Source organism: Pituophis catenifer, unplaced genomic scaffold, assembly GCF_029215685.1.
Source record: "Pituophis catenifer annectens isolate HBS135680 unplaced genomic scaffold, rPitCat1.0.hap2 SCAF_3, whole genome shotgun sequence".
NCBI classification, from domain to species: Eukaryota; Metazoa; Chordata; class Lepidosauria; order Squamata; family Colubridae; genus Pituophis; species Pituophis catenifer.
The window spans coordinates 112,031,285-112,048,719 of record NW_027256883.1 but is presented as its reverse complement, the minus strand read 5'-3'; the positions used below and the strand labels follow the sequence as shown (position 1 = coordinate 112,048,719).

The window sequence follows — 17,435 nt, the reverse complement described above, 5'->3', positions numbered from 1 at the left end:
TGATATGATGACTCCCCTGGATGCTTCCCCAGATAACTCTCCAGATGTCAGTTTGGAGGAGGATGAACCAGTTCCAGGCATGTCTAGAGGGGAGTTGACCAATGGCTCCAAGCAGCTGTCAGAGAGGATTTGGCTGAAGCATAGCTGCAGCAGGACAGCTCTAAGGTGAGGAAAACATGTAGCTTCAGCCAATCAGTAATGAGGAAGAGGAACTGCCTTCTACACCTGACCCAAGAATATGTAGGGCAGAGAAAAGGCAGGAGCAGAGACGTTCAGCCACATTACTCATGAGGAGAAAGCCTCACCCTTCTTGATGGGCTGCAGGGAAGTTGGCTATTTAGCACATCAGACAGATGGAGGCGATCCTGGGAACAATGTGTTCATTTCCTAGCTGTGTGTCATTGTGATTCCTGCCTTGCTTTGGATTGACACCGTGCCTTGACTTGGATTGTGCCTTGTGAATTCTGGGCTTTTCTTGACTCATGAACCCTTTTGTATTGTGGATTTAATTTTGCCTGGTGGGTTTATTTTGATTGGGAAACTTTCAAGTGACTTGTGGACTCATTTGCCGTTGCTCTGTGGATTACCATTAGTCTGCTTGTGGCTGGACTTAATTGGGACAGTTCTGAGTTTTTGGTGAAAGGAGTTGCTGAGGAATATTAATAAACACAATAAACCACAGGTGTGTGTGTGTTTGTGTTCATGTGTGTGTGTGTGTGTGTGTGAGAGAGAGAGTGCATTGGTGAGGAGAAGCCCAGAGCTCCGTTGGTCTGTTCACCATACATGGAGTACTTAGACTAAAGCAGGTGCTCTGGATTCTGTTCATCTTCTGCTGGGAGTGGGGCTACTCCAGATTATTGCGGGCTGGATCAGTCCCAGGCCATGATGCTCAAGGTCAAGATCCTCGAGTCAGACTTGGCCATGTGAAGCGGGCTATAGATATGATTCTGGAAGGCCTTCCTGTGATATGGCTGACAACTGACATGCCCAGAGAGAATGTCTCTCTCTGGACTGTCATTTGTTTCAACTCACTAACAGAAGGAACAGGTTTTCCTTTCATTTATCGGACTCTCCTGGGTTAGTGAGAGTCCTAGGATCATCCCTCAAGATCCTCTGATAAAGCAACGGTCTGCAAGTAGTTTCAGAAGCTGTGCTTTGAAGCAGATGGTGAGTTGAAGTTGAGGGCAGAGGGTTGCAATCACTTTGTTGTTGGATAAAACAGCAGTTTTGGAATTTATTTTTTTAAATTGACAATAAGTCATGCCTTTCATTTATTAATTTATGAGATTATTATCTTTATTAGCTAAAAGATGCTCTCTTTAGTCATAGCCTGTTACTGCTTTTTGAAGCTCTGTGTCATTTTTAAGACTTCTTTATTGTTAAAGGACAAGGGAAAGGGTTGCTAGCCACAAGCTAAAAGAAGGAAATGTGCAGTATCTTTTCTTCTTAAGTGTGATAAAGAAGTGTAAGTGTAAGGATAGAAAGTTGTGGTTTTATTACACTACTTTTGAAATAATATGTAGCTTTGGATTGTTTTGTTGTGGGTTGTTGAAAGTCCCTGATTTTTATGAACTCTGGCTAGAAAAAAAATAAAAATAAAAATAAAAAAACTTTTTGAGCACTAGAGGGAGCTACGAAGATGCTTAAACCAGAGCTTGAATATTTTGTTGCAGAAATTTTTCATAAGTCTTTACAGAGAATAACTTACTTTGTAAATCAAATCGGTATTAAATATAAAAAAGCAAGAGGTGCAATTAGGTGTTGAAAATTATCAAACCACTCCCTTCCAGTGAGTGGCCATCTGAATACATGCCCAGGAAGGATCTCTGAAGGGTTCAACTACTTTTCAACTACTAACTGAAGGGACTGGCATTCCTTCAGTTTATATGATTCTCCTGGGGTAGGGAGAGTCTAAGAATTACCCCTCAAGATCCTCCAATACAGCCGAGGTCTGCAAGTAACTTCAGGAACTGCGCTTCAAAGCAACTGCCTGCTAAAACTTGGGGATGGAGGGACTACAGAAAAAGATTTCATTCTATGAAGATAAGCTGGAGGGAGTGACTTAAATTTAATGACTTAATTAGTTTAGATGGATTTTTATAAGTTTGATATGTTTATTGAAAGAAAACTTTAAGGTAGTTTTGTATGTATCAAATGAGTTTGTAAATGCGTATCTTCTGTCTTTTTATGTAATGCTGTACAAAGTTTGTAAAATACTATCGATTAAATCTGAAAATAAGAAAAAAATCCATTCCATGAGGATAAACTTGAGGGAGAGATTTGAATTCAATGAGTTAATTGGAGTTAATTGGATTTATATTGGTGTGATATATATAACTGAATGAAAGCTCTAATGTAGTGTTGTGTTTTGGGTTCTGGGTTTAAAATAAAGCCTCCCCCCCCTTTATATATAATACTTGAGTATTTTTTTTAAATTTAGTAAAATATTAATGCTAGAAAAAGTGTTTTCTCCCTTTAGGGTTAAATTTATTTTGAAATAATATAGAGCATTCTCTTAATATGAATTATGATAAAAATTAATGAGTTAACAGAAGCATATATTATTCCCCACAGCAAAGAGGAGCAGAGATGGTCAAATTGATTCTTTTATGCAAAGAAGAGAATATAGCTAACCTTATTTCTATTTTGAAATTGCTTCCGGATTTTGTGCTTGCAATAAAAAAAGTGAAACTTTCCTTTTCTTTCTGCTAATTAGACAGGTTTATTGTTGTAGAAATGGCTTGTACATACTGTTGTGTAAAAGTAAATTAAAGTTGCAGTTGTAATGATATCTTCTACTGTGCTAAAGAGAGTTGGAAGTTGGTGCCTTTTTCTTTCCTTTTCCCTCTTTATACCATTTATTTTTTCTTTCCCCTGCCCCTCTTCCTAGCTTTTCCTTACTTTTTTGAATTTTTCTTTGTATTTTATATTTTGATAAGCCAATAAAAAAGTTTCAAAAGAAGCTATGGTAAATTTTCTACAAGCTGTTTACAATACCAGTTTGTTAACAGAGGGTTTTGGAATTTTAATCTCGTCTCATTTTCATTATTAATTATAATCTTTATTTTTATATATTATTCTTATCATTTTTGTTTTTCTTGTTAACTATTTTGTTATCGATACAATATATAGATGGCAGACTAACAAAATGTAAATAGATTCAGTAGTTGAGTAATTTAAAGGGTTTTTGGTCTGTTTTGTAAGGTGTGGGATGTTTTATGTATATGTGTTAATTTTTAAGACACTTTTTTAATGTCTTGTTTGTTGCTTTTGTTTCTTTTTCTTTTTTATTGTTTTTCAATATTTTGTGTTTTTTATTTGAAACTTTTTTTGAATAAACTAAATATTATAATTTCAAAAAAAAGATAAAAAGATTAATACCATCTCTGGATTCCTAGCTTTAATGTCAGAAAGGGGATTTTGTTTTCATTGAACTATTTGACTATTCCACTTATGCTGTTGCGGGTGAGAATTTAACTGGGGACTTTTAGAAATTCGTCTTTAATGACTATAATGTGAGACCAGTCTTGAATAGAGATAGGCATTTCTTCTCTTCCTGGATGTGAAAATTATAATTGTTTTGGCACAACAAGGCACTGGGCCACACAAACAAGGGAAGCCCCATCCGCAGGATGCAGGCAGTACGCGAAGCCACGCCCCCTCTGATCCATGGAAAAACCATTCTCCACGGAATTGGTTCCTGGTGTCCAAAGATTGGGGGGGGGGTGCTACTCTAAGAGAACTGCCTATATGGCAGTAGGATCTCATTAGCTTTCTTTATTAATAAGAAACACTGCAAGTACTCCTGAAATCATACAGAATTTGATAGGGACTACAGTATCACCTCTCTTGGTGAATATTGTAGATGTAGGAAAAGTTGCTTTGGATGCAGCCCTACTTTTCTCCACAATGTTAGGATTCTGCCTTATTAAGAAAGAAAAAATCCTCTACCCTTCTCTGCTTTCTGGGGGGTGTTTTGCTCATTCCTTCCTGGAAGAGGGCAGAAGGATTCATGCCATGGGTAGCTCAGATTCAGAGGATCCTGATGGTAAGAAATGTGTTCTGGATGGGTCAAGCGAGCATCAGCCCGAAAAATTGGTGAGCAACCAAGCACCTGAGGCTGATCCAGCCAGCAGTCCCCAAAGGAGCTGCTCCTGGAGCCAAGGCAAAGGACCAGGAGCCAGTCTTTGAGCAGTTGCATGTTACAGTGAACAGAGCAAAAGCACGTGTCTTGTCAACCAACCAAGCTCTTCCCATCCTTCAGTAGTCCCCACAGGGTACTGGCATAGAAGCCACCATTGGCTGAGCTTCCCTTGTTGGATAGAACTGGCTGGTTTAGACTTCATGTGTCCAGAGATTTGAACCTCTGGCATCCTGAAACTGCACACTTGAATGCATAGACTAGGGTCAGGAAGTTCATTCTAGAAAGGGCCAGCTCTCACCCCTCCTCCACCTCTGTGGATGTCTCTGGCAGATCTTCAGACCAAGGAGCATGTTAGCGATTGGACAATGCCAGCTTGCCAACAAGGAGGCTGTCACTAGCACTGCTCACTAGCACCCCAAACTTCAGTCCTGCCCCTTGCACCAGAAGCTTGGCCCTATTAATTTACTTGCAGGCTGAATGAACAACCAGTAGGCAAGTTTAGAGCCATGGTCCACTTTTTGCCAACTCCTGGCCTTTGAAGTCTTCTGCCCACTTGGGACTCTTGTTGCATGCTTTCAGTTAGCTGATTAAATGAGAACATTGAAGTCTAATCCCTTGAATGTCATGCTACTGGGGAAGGTTATGTATGCGTTTTCCTGCTTGCTACTCTCTGGAGCATCACAAAATGATTCTTTATCTCAGGGCTGTTCTCCTCTGACCACAAGTAAAGAGTTTGTCTTCTGTCTTTATCAAGAAGAAGAGTGAAATACTAGCCATTGAAAGGAAAACAATTGGCTTTAAGGGTGGTTTATGGTTCGTTGTGCAAGAAAAGAGTAGTTGCGGATGAGAAGACAGACAGCTGAACAGTGGTGTCAAACCTGACTCTACTCCATAGTTGCCTGCACCTGCTTTCGCTCGCAGTGTGCCATACAGTGATAGGAGGGGGGTGGTGAATTCCTAAGGGGGGGGGAAGTCTACAGAATGCAAGAGTGCCTTCTATTGCCAGCAAGACGTTATCCACCAAGGACAAGGTATGAAGATTATGTGAGCAGCAAAAACAGTCTTTCCCAAAACAAAAGAACTGAACTCAATTGGTAAACTATGAACTGTGGGTGTCCTGGAGGGGAAAATGTGGTTTTACCAACAGGGGTTTTTGTAGGAAAATCCGAGAACTGACTTTGTTTCTGCTATACCTAGATGGAGTTTTCAATAAAGCTACACTCTTGGTGATTATAAAGAGCCGAGAGTTTCTTTTGTTGAATGTGCCAAATGGAACGGGTAAGTCACTTCTCACAGGAGTGCCTATCTGGATCCCACTGGAAGGCCAAAGACCCGAGATGTGGGCAACAAGCAAAGAATCGGAGGAGGAGAAGAACCTGGAGGAGCCTCTGGCTCAAGAAGCCCCCGTGGCGCTGCAGACCAGGGCAGGGCCGCAGCTGCCGTGCATGCATCCCAAATTGAGGACTGAGAAGCCGAAGCCTCTTTAACTGGCCAAATGGCATGGCTGACAAGTGGCCTGGTGAACGGGCTGTATGCCACACAGGAATTAACATTTTTAATTTCCTTCTGTTAAGTGATCTTATTTTTGTTCTGTAAGTACATAATTTCTGTACAGTTACTTTTTCTGTATTAATGGAATATCTAGATACCTGTGTGAACTGTTCAGGACAAGCTTACAGTCCTTTTTAAAACCATCACCAAGGAACTTTACAGTGAGAAAGAAAGTGGAACTTCCAATTTTGGTCTGCGGAAGAAGAGAAAAATCCTGATTGAAAAAGAGAATAAATTGCCTCTCCATGTAAGAAGGTTGCCTGCCATACCAAATAGGTACCCAGGTTAATATGGGAATGGAGAGCCAAATCACCAAGAGGAAAGTGTGGGCTATGAGAAGGAATGGATAGGGTTCACTCTCCACTGCAAGATGTCAACAGGTGCTGACATAATTACAAATGCAGGAGACGAAGAAAACAGCCCTCGATAAGAAATGTGTACAGTGTCATTCCTGACAGCTAGGAAATGCCAGGGAGATAATGGATGAGTCGCGTGATGCAGTTGTCTTGCCCCACCAGGGTGAAATGTTTTCATTAAAGACTCTTGAATAGTATTCCTGTCTCACCTGCTATCAAATGTCAGTCTTATTGTTGGAATGGAAGGTAGGGGGAGGTAGTGCATTTCAGATAAAACTCCTTGTTTTTGGTCTATGTAAACAGCTGACCAATAACATTTAAATTTAAAAACAATCTAAATTGTAAAAAAAACTGTTTATAGAAGGACTTAGAGAAAACCAATCAACCAACAAAAAAACCTAAATAGCAGCGAACAGAGGTCAGCAACATGTCTATCATTCCCCCAAATTACATATTTTTAACGAAATGTTCAAAACTTGTTTACCTTTTAAAACTTTTCATTAGATTTTTACACATGTCTTGTTTTTTAAATCTTTGATTTTTTTAAAAAAAAGCAATATCTGTTTTTCAATTCATTTTTTAAACTTTTTGGACCCCTGACTTACATTAAACAGTCTTTTTCTGTGCTCACCTAGTCAGGAAACTATTGATGCCTGCTCTGCCCTATGTACCATGACATATTGCTGCCGTGGTCGAGATTTAGTGTAGAGAGGCAAGTTGAAATACTAGCAAATTGAAATGTGGAAATGTAATTACCAGCTGCAATGTTGAAAGGAAGCCCAAGCAGGTTGTTCGTGCAGGTTGTTATATGGCTGTGGCAGGCAGTCCAGTTTTCCCTGAAATTTTCTGCTTTTAAGCAGGACTTTTAAAGATTTTGGAGAACACCAAGGAAGTTGGTCAACCAGGCTTGGAATGGGCAAGGAAAATGAAAGATGTCAATTTGTTTGATGGGATAACTTGTAGTTAGCAGCTGCTGTTCCTAAATTCCCCATTCTCTGTGATAGAAAGGATTAACTAGGCTTGGAGTGGGCAAGGGAATTGAAAGATGGCAATTCGTTTGGTGGGGCTTGAAATTAGCAGCTGCTGTTCCTAAATTCCCCATTCTCTGTGATGGAAAGCCTGGGGGGATTAGTAGGAGAGACGCTGCTCCGGGCCTGCATGCCATAGTGTTCCTTCACTTGAGTTAGGGCACTCATCAATCTTGTATTGGCTGAATCCAGGGAGAGGATCCTTTTCTCCTGCAAGAACAACAGAAAACAAAACCAAACAAGATCACATTTGTCTATGTTCACCACAACCAACAGGACTTCACTGGATTTGAAACAGTGAAGGTAAAATCAATGTTTTATCACTTCATCTAAGAGTTTTTCCTAGCCCATCAACCAGGGGCGGGTTCTAAATTTTTTTACTACCGGTTCTGTGGGCGTGGTTTGATGGTCATGTGACAATTCTTTAGGATTTAGCAGAGGTACTGGTCTATCAGGCTTTTAACTGCTTGCAGAGCCGTATCGGTCTACCCATTTGTTTTTGGAGCGCACCGGTCTACCCATTTATTTTTGGAGCATTCCGGTCTACCTATTTGTTTTTGGAACGCACTAGTCTACCACCACACTGCCTTTCACCGCTGATCAGCTGTAAGGTGGCCCTTTGAAGCGCCGCAGCAAGAGTTTAAACAGTTTTTTTCCTTCTAGCCAATCAGCTGGGACTCGAGAGGCAGCAAATAGACTGGGGGCGGAGGTGGTATTTACCGGTTCTCTGAACTACTCAAAATTTCCACTACCGGTTCACAAGAACCAGGGAAAACCGGTAGCAACCCACCACTGCCATCAGCCAAATGCAACTTTCAGCTCTCCAGAATCTCTTCTGTGGGAGTTGCCAATTTATACATGTACACATGGATCACACTGAAATACTGAGGCAAAACCCAGAAGACAACAGAAGTTTAAGGATTGGCTCTTACACAAAGGAAAACAGGAAACGGTGGTAGACTGATAAAAAGGCAGATTATTCCAGAGTTTGGATGTATACAGATCTGGGATCTCTAAAGACACCAACCTGAAGACAACTTGAGAGAACTAACTGACAAATATCATGGCCATCAGATTCCAACAGTGTGAGGATGCAGATAGAGAAGCATATATGGCCATTATATCTTGGCACAGTTTGAGAATATTCAATAATCTCAGTACTGGTTTGGGTCTCCCAGAGGACTGTCATAAAATCAGTGAAGGAGTAAGGTGTTTATTACCCATTTTCCCACAGCGGACATAGTCAGGAACAATGTGAAATGTGGTGGTCAGAAGGAGTTTTGTCACTAACAGCTACACAGAAAATGTAGGCATGCATCTGAAAGGCACCAGAGTTTAAAAACACTAACATCTCACAGGGATAAATGTGTTCGTGGAATGTGTTTGTGAAAAGGGGCAACTGTACATTCATGACAGCAGAACGATACTATAATTAAAACTGCCTATAGTCAACTCATTTTTTATGAAGTAAGTCCAGTGTTTTGTCTGACTAGATCTCAGTCCCCATCTCCCTACAAAACAATCAGTTCCTTCTCAAAAATAATTCTCCCATAATGTCATAAAATAAATATTTTTAAAATTGCAAAATATACATTTATTAATTTCTTTAGAATGGAATTCTTATGGATTATGAAATCCACAAACAATGAAATTCAGAGCAGCTGGAAACTGGAATGCATAAGGCTAGGGTTGGGGAAACCTAAGGGCATGGGGACAAGCCAGGGCAATACTCAACTAGAGATCTAATTGGACATACTTGCCCATTTGAATGATCTCCTCTCCTTTTTAACAAGTGTAATTTAACACAGAGATGATGTCAATTGCCATTACAAACAGATGTATAGCCTAAAGTACAGCTCTGTTAATTGGGGGGGGCAAGCAGTAGTGATATACAGGCTACCATACCCTCAACAGGCATAAAAAAAAGAAAAAAAGACTGACAGGAAAAAAAAAAGGATTTGCTGGTTGAGTAGATGGAAAGAGGGCATTCTAAGCACAGGATGAGAAATCAATCTCTGCAGTTCCTAATTCCACAAAGTTTCTCTGTCGGATAGAATAGAATGAATGAGCTGGAAGGGACCTTGGAGGTCTTCTAGTCCAGCCCCCTGCTTAAGCAAGAGAATCTGTACCATTTCAGATAGGTGACTGTCTAATGTCTTCTTAAAAACATCCAGTGATGGAGCGCCCATGATTTCTGAAGGCAAGCTATTCCACTGGTTAATTGTCCTCACTGTTAGGAACTTTCTCCTTAATTCCAGGTTGCTTCTCTCTTTGATTAATTTCCAACCATTGTTTCTCGCTCTGTCCTCTGGTGCTTTGGAAAATAATTTGACCCCTTCTTCTTTGTGGCAGCTCCTCAAATACTGGGAATTTTGTCTGGGGTTTTTGTTTTTCATTCTCGTGTTGAAATAGTCTATCACAAAGTCTTCAGCCAGATTCTACACTGCTCTGAATGAATCAAACAGCTTGAAGATAACCCACGTGGGCCTAGTTCTCAGCAACCATATGGAACATCATTCATAAATAACTAAGGAACAGAAATTATGCTTCTATCAATTCAGTGAGCTGGGGAAATTTGCTTTCAATTTAGCCACTGTCTTTATTTAATCTCCAGCAGTTCATATTGTAAATCCTGTGGCATTATTCCATACTTAAAATCAGCTTTTTAAACAAAATCTTCAGAATTATTTTCTTTTCTTGATAAAATTGGGCTGAAGGAAAAAAACCTGCTCCTGAATAACTCACCAGGAGAACATTTATATTCATCATAGAACACTAAGCAAACACTTATAAATATGAATTATAGCCAAAGTAATATCAATATATTTTAGTCTCACTTTAGGCACAAAGCTGGGTGACTTGGGACAGTCCCTCTCTCTCATCCCTACGAAGCAAGCAATGGCAAACTACTTCTGAAATCTTGCCAAGAAAACCGCAGGGAGCTGTTCAGATAGTCATCAGGAGTCAACATTGACTCGAAGGAACAGTAATAACAACAACAAATCCATGGAAAATTTACAAAAGCAGCTTAGAGCATTTTCTAGCTCTTTCATCTTGGTATATTTAGGAAAATGTGACTAACGCTAACCCTAATATTGATCAGTGTTAAAGTAGGAAATGATTCTATAGGCAAAGGGTATTTTTCACGTGCAGGTCTCATAAGGGTAGCATAAAGAAAACAGCAAATTTATTTTGTGTTTTAACTCCTATTTTGTCCCGTTTTGTTTTATCTTAAAATAAGCACAACTAAAAATTGTAATTCAAAGCATTATGCACTGAACAGAATTCTGCAACCGTGGCTTTTAGCACATGACGCTTTGAGTATCTGGATGGTAGACACTTTGATCCATTATGTTCTGGGCTAAGAGAAAAGCCATCTTGAACCATAAAGATGCTGCCTCTGAAAACATGACTCATAGCCTTAATTTCAGAATAAAACAACAAAAAAACAAGGTATGGTAAAGGTGTAATAACAATACAGGTACTGTATGTAAAAACATCATTCCTTACCTGTGCCTCTATTATTTTCTGCTTAGCATCAATGGTCGCTTGCATTTCTGCATGGTCTTTCTTTAGCTCCTCTTCCACAGCCATTAATCTACAAGAAAGGAAAGAAAGAATTTGGAGATATCTGGAGCATCACAAAAGAAAACAAGACAAAACATTGCTGTAGTAAAGATGCTAAAGATGAAAAGATTGCCATCTGCTGTTTTATTCCTTGAGCATGCATTTCAGTGAATAAGCTCCAAATTGTTTGAGTGGGTGTTACAAGGAAATTGGGGTGCCTACATCAGCCCAAATATCATCGTCTACATGGATTGGGATTTCAATTTCCAGAATTCCCAGTTTATATATCTAAAATCACTTGGCCTAAATTGCATTTCAGTGAAACTGAATATAAACTACACAAACTTTGAACACAGGTTGCCTATTCATGTGATGCAGTCTAACAATATCAAATAACAGTATGAATTTGGACTAAGAGCAACCTACTATTGGAAATACAGAGAATTTTCTTTCTATCTTCAGCCCCTCCCTCCCTAACCTGCTAATGATGCTCTTCATCTGGCTATCCTTCTCCTCCTGCTGCTTTCGCAGCCGCTCCTTGCTGTCTTCCATCATTGATCTGTGCTCTAAAATGAGTTTCTGCATTTGTTGTTCCTGCACAAGGAGACGCTGTTCATACTCCTCCAACCGGCGACTTGATGCCTTCAGGCGATCTTTGAGCTTGACAATCTCTTGCTGATACTGAAGACGGGAGGAAGGGAGATAAAAAAGTTTCATTATTTATTAATTCATGAGCCAGTTTCCAGGGCTCAAGGCAGCATAAGAGAAATAATAGGAAGTCATTACTAGAAGCTTTGAATTCTTTCATTTTTTCCTAAATAAGAAGCATCAACAAAAACAAACAACTGAAGCCACAAGAAAGAATCAATTGAAAGCCCTAAATAAATTATTTAAAAATAATTTCATTTCAGAAACATGTAACTTTTTTCATATATGGAACTGGTATTTCAAACAGGTCCTACACTGATACAGGAATATTACCAGCTTCTCCTAAGCATGTTGGACTCAAGTTCTGAAGGACTTTATTAACATGTGAAAACACTGAACTGAATCTAGAAACATACTGGCAATCATGGCCAGTATGAAGAAATGTGTTCAGACAGCTTCGCTCATTGTCACTAGACTATGCAGCCTCTTTTCTTAGCTGGAGCTTGAATTGACTTCCGAGGACAATACAGCAGGAAATCCTGAAGGATATGACAGCATGGATTAGTTTTTTAGTAGCCTGAGTATCCAAGAACGGGTCCAGCAAAAAAAGCAAGAGAAGCAGCCACAAAGTATACTGCTCTTACAAGAGCTTGAATTAAAAATAACTCTTACAAACAAGGAAACTGAATCCCAAAGAATAGGAAAATTAATTCAATGGTTTTGAAAGTAGCCATCTTAAAGATTCCTGATTTACCTGGACACAACTTCTAGCCCCCAATTATCTGACCTAGCTTCCAGGCCCTGACAAAGGAAGAACAGCAACATCCAGATATTTGATAACTGAAAAAGAGAGCTGTGCAACTTTATACCAATGATCTCTGCACGTTATCTTTTCCAGTGACTTCTTATAGATGTGGCTAGAAGCTAGAACCTAGATAACTGTTACCTTTTCTGTATGATTGGCTTCATCTGGGTTTTGCTCTGCCTCTTCCTCCACTTGCTCATACTGTCCATTGTTTAAGACCCAAGCAGCTGTCCTTTCCACAGGTGACATAGTGGCAGAATCTACAGGCGACTGCATCTGCAGGGAGAGTGATATGGATCTCAAATGCATTTAAATTCCAGAATTGGTTTTCTAATATCTTTGTTTCTTCCAGGTATTGTCAATTTTCAAAACAACTCTGGCTGAGGCTTTTTTTTTTTTTTTTTTTTGGTTTCTCAGTTGCCACACAGATGTGGGGAGGATAGGTTTGGAATGCTATTCTACAGATGCTAGACATAACACAGGCAGAGGCTGGTAGAGCCAAGGTCATCTCAACAAGTGCTGAGCAAGAAAGGAGGGGAGTGCCTGAAAAGACTGCCATTTACCCAGTGGGGGTATGTGATTTGTGACACTTGGGGGCAGGAACCATTTACTCTTTTAATTATACTGAACCACAGGAAATATTTAGAGTTGGCTTCACATTTGAATGAGCCAATATGATGTACCTAATAATGAGAATCTTTGATAAGAGTTCCAGTGTTAGAGTTCTGACTTGGTTGGGATCATTACTCGGAACCATGACATCAAGCCAACTCTACTAAACCAACGCTCCTGGGTCCTGAGCCCCAGCCGCCTACCCGGGAAGATGGGTAAGACTCAGGGAAAATGGAGAGGGTGGAGAGGGTGAAGGAGAGATGCCGACTGGAGCCATTAGTGGAGACTATGACCCATGTGATCCAACCACTCCATAACTGTCGGAGCCTGAGTTCACCTGCGGTAGCCTGACTGGTCAGTCTGCCTCCTCGGCTGGCTGAAGCGGCAAGACTGGAGGGGTGTCCGTGGCAAACCCTGGGGATCCTGGACCGTACCAATGGGCTTACCCCCCAGGCCCTGATTGCTACCCTGGCTACTGGGCACCTCTACCTCCGCCGGTGGACCCCCTCCAATTGGAGTCACCTTTGACAGAAACCCAGACAAGCTGGCCTTCTTTCTGAACTAGGTACTGGCTCACCTGGATCGCTATGTCTTAGCTTACCCAACCAGGAGAGTGATGGTGCTAACCTGGACATGGAGACACAGAGTGGGTGGCAAGCCTCCATGATGAGGACTCGCCAGAGTTGGGGAATGCCATTCCTGGAGGAACTATGGGCCAGATTCGAAGATGAGACACAAGCCCAGCAGGCAGAGGCGGAGATACAAGGCTTGAAGCAGAGGGGCCAGTTGGTGAAGGAGTACGTTCGGGAGTTCTGGAGGGTCGCTGGGAAGCTATGGTACTGGCCTGAACCACTGCTTGTCTACTACTTCAAAAAGAGCCTTGAGAAGGAAGAACTGCACCGACCAGATCAATGAATGGTACCGGGTTGCTATGGTGCTAGATATTGAACTGAGGAGTTGCAGACCGAGAGGCAACACTGACACAAGATTGAGAAGGAGCCAGGAAAACTGGCCAGCTAGGAGGCAGGTAACCTCAACTGCTCCCACTGATCTGCCGGTGGGATCAACCTGGGCCCTCATCCAGTGTTTCTGATGTGGCCAGCAGAGACACTGAGCTCCTGCCCCAAAACTGAAGCCACTTGTGCTGGCAGTGATGAAGCTGAGGAAGCCAACCTGGAAGGCATCAGGGAAGACTAGTCTGGTTCACCAGGCCATGGAGGTCACCACCTGCTCAACTGAGGGGGGTGGAACTCCGGCTGAAGAGGAGTCACCACCTGCGCCCTATGACAGTGACAATGAGATAGAAATCCACTCCTTCATTATTCCCATTAAGATTGTGGTGCCCAAATCAAGAGTTCAGGAGAGGTTCGATGCCCTAATGGACTCAGGGTGCACTTGGTGTTTAATGAGCCTGCCAACTATGTTGAAACTGGGAATCTGAGCAAAGCGGCTATCCAGGGCCTTGAGATTCAAGCAGGTCAATTTCTTGCTAATCAGGGGGACCGCTGCTACTCACCTGACCAAATCAGTGAGGCTAGAAATGGGACAGTACTGGGAGATGATTCTGTTGGTAACAGTCCCAAAAATGACTGACGCAGTGATCCTGGAACTGGTCTGGCTGGACAAGTAGGGCCCAACAATATGGTGGGAAGGGGAAACAGGAAGATGAGGCCCTCTTCCTCTTCTAGATGACCAGGACATGCTACCCCTCCAGCAAAATGCAGGTGATAGCCTGAATACTTGAGTGCAACATTGGAGCAACCACCAGGGATCCAGATCATCTTCAGAGAGTATCAGGATCTGGTGGAGGTGTTCAGTGAGAAGCAGTGTGGTGTACTGCTTCCACATTCCAAACTGCGCAATCAAAATCATACCAGGGGCGAAACTACCTAAGCCCAAAATATACTCCATGATCCCTAGGAAGTTGAGGGAGTATATTGACAAGAACCTATCCAGAGGCTTCATCCAACCAGTGAAATCTCTGGTTTAGTTTAAGGGAAAAAAAGATGGAATGAGATTATGTGTGGATTTTAGAGGGAGTATGCATGGAAAACATGTACCCCCTCCCTCTGATGAAAGACATGCTGGCACACCTGGCTAAGGGAAAGATATTCACCAAACTAGACTTGAGAGAGGCATATTATCAGGTCAGTATCCCAGAGGGGGATGAGTGGAAAATGGCATTCAACTGTCCACTTGGAACAGTTCAAAATGATGCTGTTTGGGCTACAGGGAGCCCCCGCAATGTTTATGCAGCTGATTAATTAAATGCTACACGAGCACCTATATAAGAGGGTCCTAGTTTACTTGAATAACATCCTGATCTTCACTAGGACGATGGAAGAACACATCAAACTAGTCCGCCAGGTCCTTAAGAAACTACTGGCAGTGGACCTATATGCTAAATTGTCCAAATGCAAGTTCCATCACACCCACCTGGACTACCTGGTTTACCGAGTGTCAAATGAGGGGATGGAAATGAAAACCGCAAAAGTGAAAGTCATCTTGGAGTTGTAACCCTCTCATACCCATAAGCAGCTACAGAGCTTTCTGGGGTTTACGAATTTCTATCAGCAGTTCATCCCTTCATTTGCAAAAGTAGCCCTGCCAATCACAGACCTATTGAAGACAGGAAATACAGCGGCTAAGCCCCGACCAAGCCAAGCCCTCCAATGGACTATCAAATGCCAGGAGGCATTCGAAACACTAAAGAGGTTGTTCATAAAAGAGCCAGTCCTAAAGCACCCCGACCCCAAGGAGCCTTTTGTTATCCAAGCCAATGCCAGTGATGTGGCCATAGGAGCCATCCTTCTTCAGAAGAATGAGGGGGGGTGAGACTTACAGCTGTGTGCCTACACCTCTCAGAAACTCATGGTTACTGAGAGGTGGTGGGCCATAAGGGAAAAGAAGGCTTTTGCCATTTGATGGGCGCTGCTGATCTGGCAACATTTCCTAGAGGGCAGCAAGGTGCTTTTTGAAGTGTGGACTGATCACAAAAATCTGGAGGCCCTCGCAAGCTCTCACCCAAACAGGTCTGATGGGCACAGTACTTCAACCGGTTCAAGTTCACCTTAAAGCATATCTTGGAGGGAAGAAACTTCCCGGGCTATGCTCTTTTGTGAATGCCCCAGTACAAGAGCAGCAAGGGGGAAGTGGTCAATGCAATAGCAATAGCAATAGCAATAGCAATAGCAACAGCAATAGCACTTAGACTTATATACCACTTCACAGTGCTTTATAGCCCTCTCTAAGCAGTTTACAGAGTCAGCATATGACCCCCAACAATCTGGGTCCTCATTTTACCCACCTTGGAAGGATGGAAGGCTGAGTCAACCTTGAGCCTAGTTTGATTCGTTCTGCCAAACTGCTGGCAGCCGGGGATCAGCAGAAGTAGTCTGCAGTACTGCACTCTAACCTCTGCACCACCACGGCTCTCCCTCCCTCAGCAAGCAGCCCAAGTGACCATGAGGCAATGAGTCAGAAAACAGTCAGCCGAGCCCAGTAATGAGTTGACCTAGAAGCTCAAGGCAAAGCTAAATTCTGACCCCTGGTTCAAAGACCACCAGCAACTCCTGACCACCAGGGATGGGTTAGCATGGAAGGGGACCAAACTGTATGTCCCAAGGAGTCTACAAGTCCAAGTTCTGCAGAGAAGTCATGATGCCAAAGAAGTTGGACGCTTTGGGTTTTTGAAAACCCTACACCTGGCCAAGAGGTGGCCAAGAATGAAAAAAAACATAGAGAGTTATGTTAAAAACTGTGTGACTTGCGCAATGATGAAGAAGAGGCCAGGTTGCTGCAACAAGTAGCTGAGCTGACCCGACCCTGGGAGGGAACTGTGATGGACTTCATAGTGGAACTCCCTGAGAGTGGAGGAAATACAATTATTTGGACAGTAATTGATCTATTTTCAAAACAGACTCACTTTATAGCCTGTCCTAGACTACCCTCAGCTCCCAGAAACTTGTGAAGCTGTTCCTGAAGCACATTTACCAGCTGCATGGAGTACCAAGGAGAATCATCTCAGATCAGGGAGTTCAATTTATGGCCAAATTTTGGAGGGAATTCATACGGTCGACTGGTTCCACCCAAGGTCTTAGCTTGGGTTTTCATCTGAGTACCAATGGTGCAGCAGAATGAGCTAACGCAATGGTGGAACAATACTTGAGATGTTACATTAACTACCAGCAAACAAATTGGGCAGAGCTCCTGCCGTTGCTGAAGTTGCATATAACAATGCAGTGCATAGTAGCACGGGACTTACTCCCTTAAAGGTAGTGAATGGAGTGGAATTTGTCCCAATGCCTGAGTAACCTAAGGAACCCCCCTCCTCAGTCAGTCTGACAGAGTGGGCCGATTAGTTTCAGAGGGCTTGGGGAAATGTAAAGCAAGTGCTAACTAAAGCAGCAGAGGTTCAAAAGGAGCAAGCAGATAAAAGGCAGTTCCCTCAAAGACCGTTTCACATTGGGGAAAAGGTTTATCTCTCCACTAAATACTTAAAATTAAAATTGCCTTGCAAAAAACTATGTCCAAAGTTCCTAGGCCCATTCCCAGTAGTGAAAGTCATCAACCTGGTCAGGATGGAGCTAAAACTTCTCTGCCCACTGGGGAAAGTGCATCCTGTCTTCCACAGCAGCTTATTGAAGCCAGTAATATGTTCAGAGCTAAGACCAGTAGCTCGGATAGGTCCTGGTCCAATATTAGTAGAAGGGGAAACCCATTAT

The 17,435-nt window shown here is 42.2% G+C and overlaps 1 protein-coding gene across 3 annotated transcripts in view; it reads right to left on the bottom strand.

The window, feature by feature from the left end:
* Positions 1-6,874: 6,874 nt before the first annotated feature.
* The window catches only part of RASAL2 (RAS protein activator like 2), a 227,694-nt gene continuing 217,133 nt past the window's right edge, over positions 6,875-17,435 (bottom strand). For all 3 annotated transcript variants that reach the window (XM_070939241.1, XM_070939238.1, XM_070939240.1), the window contains exons 15-18: positions 12,241-12,375; positions 11,125-11,327; positions 10,590-10,677; positions 6,875-7,289 (exon numbers count right to left, since the gene is read on the bottom strand). In XM_070939241.1, coding sequence (XP_070795342.1) covers positions 7,125-7,289; positions 10,590-10,677; positions 11,125-11,327; positions 12,241-12,375 — 591 coding nt within the window. In that variant the 3' untranslated portion in view covers positions 6,875-7,124. The remainder of the gene's footprint in view (positions 7,290-10,589; positions 10,678-11,124; positions 11,328-12,240; positions 12,376-17,435) is intronic.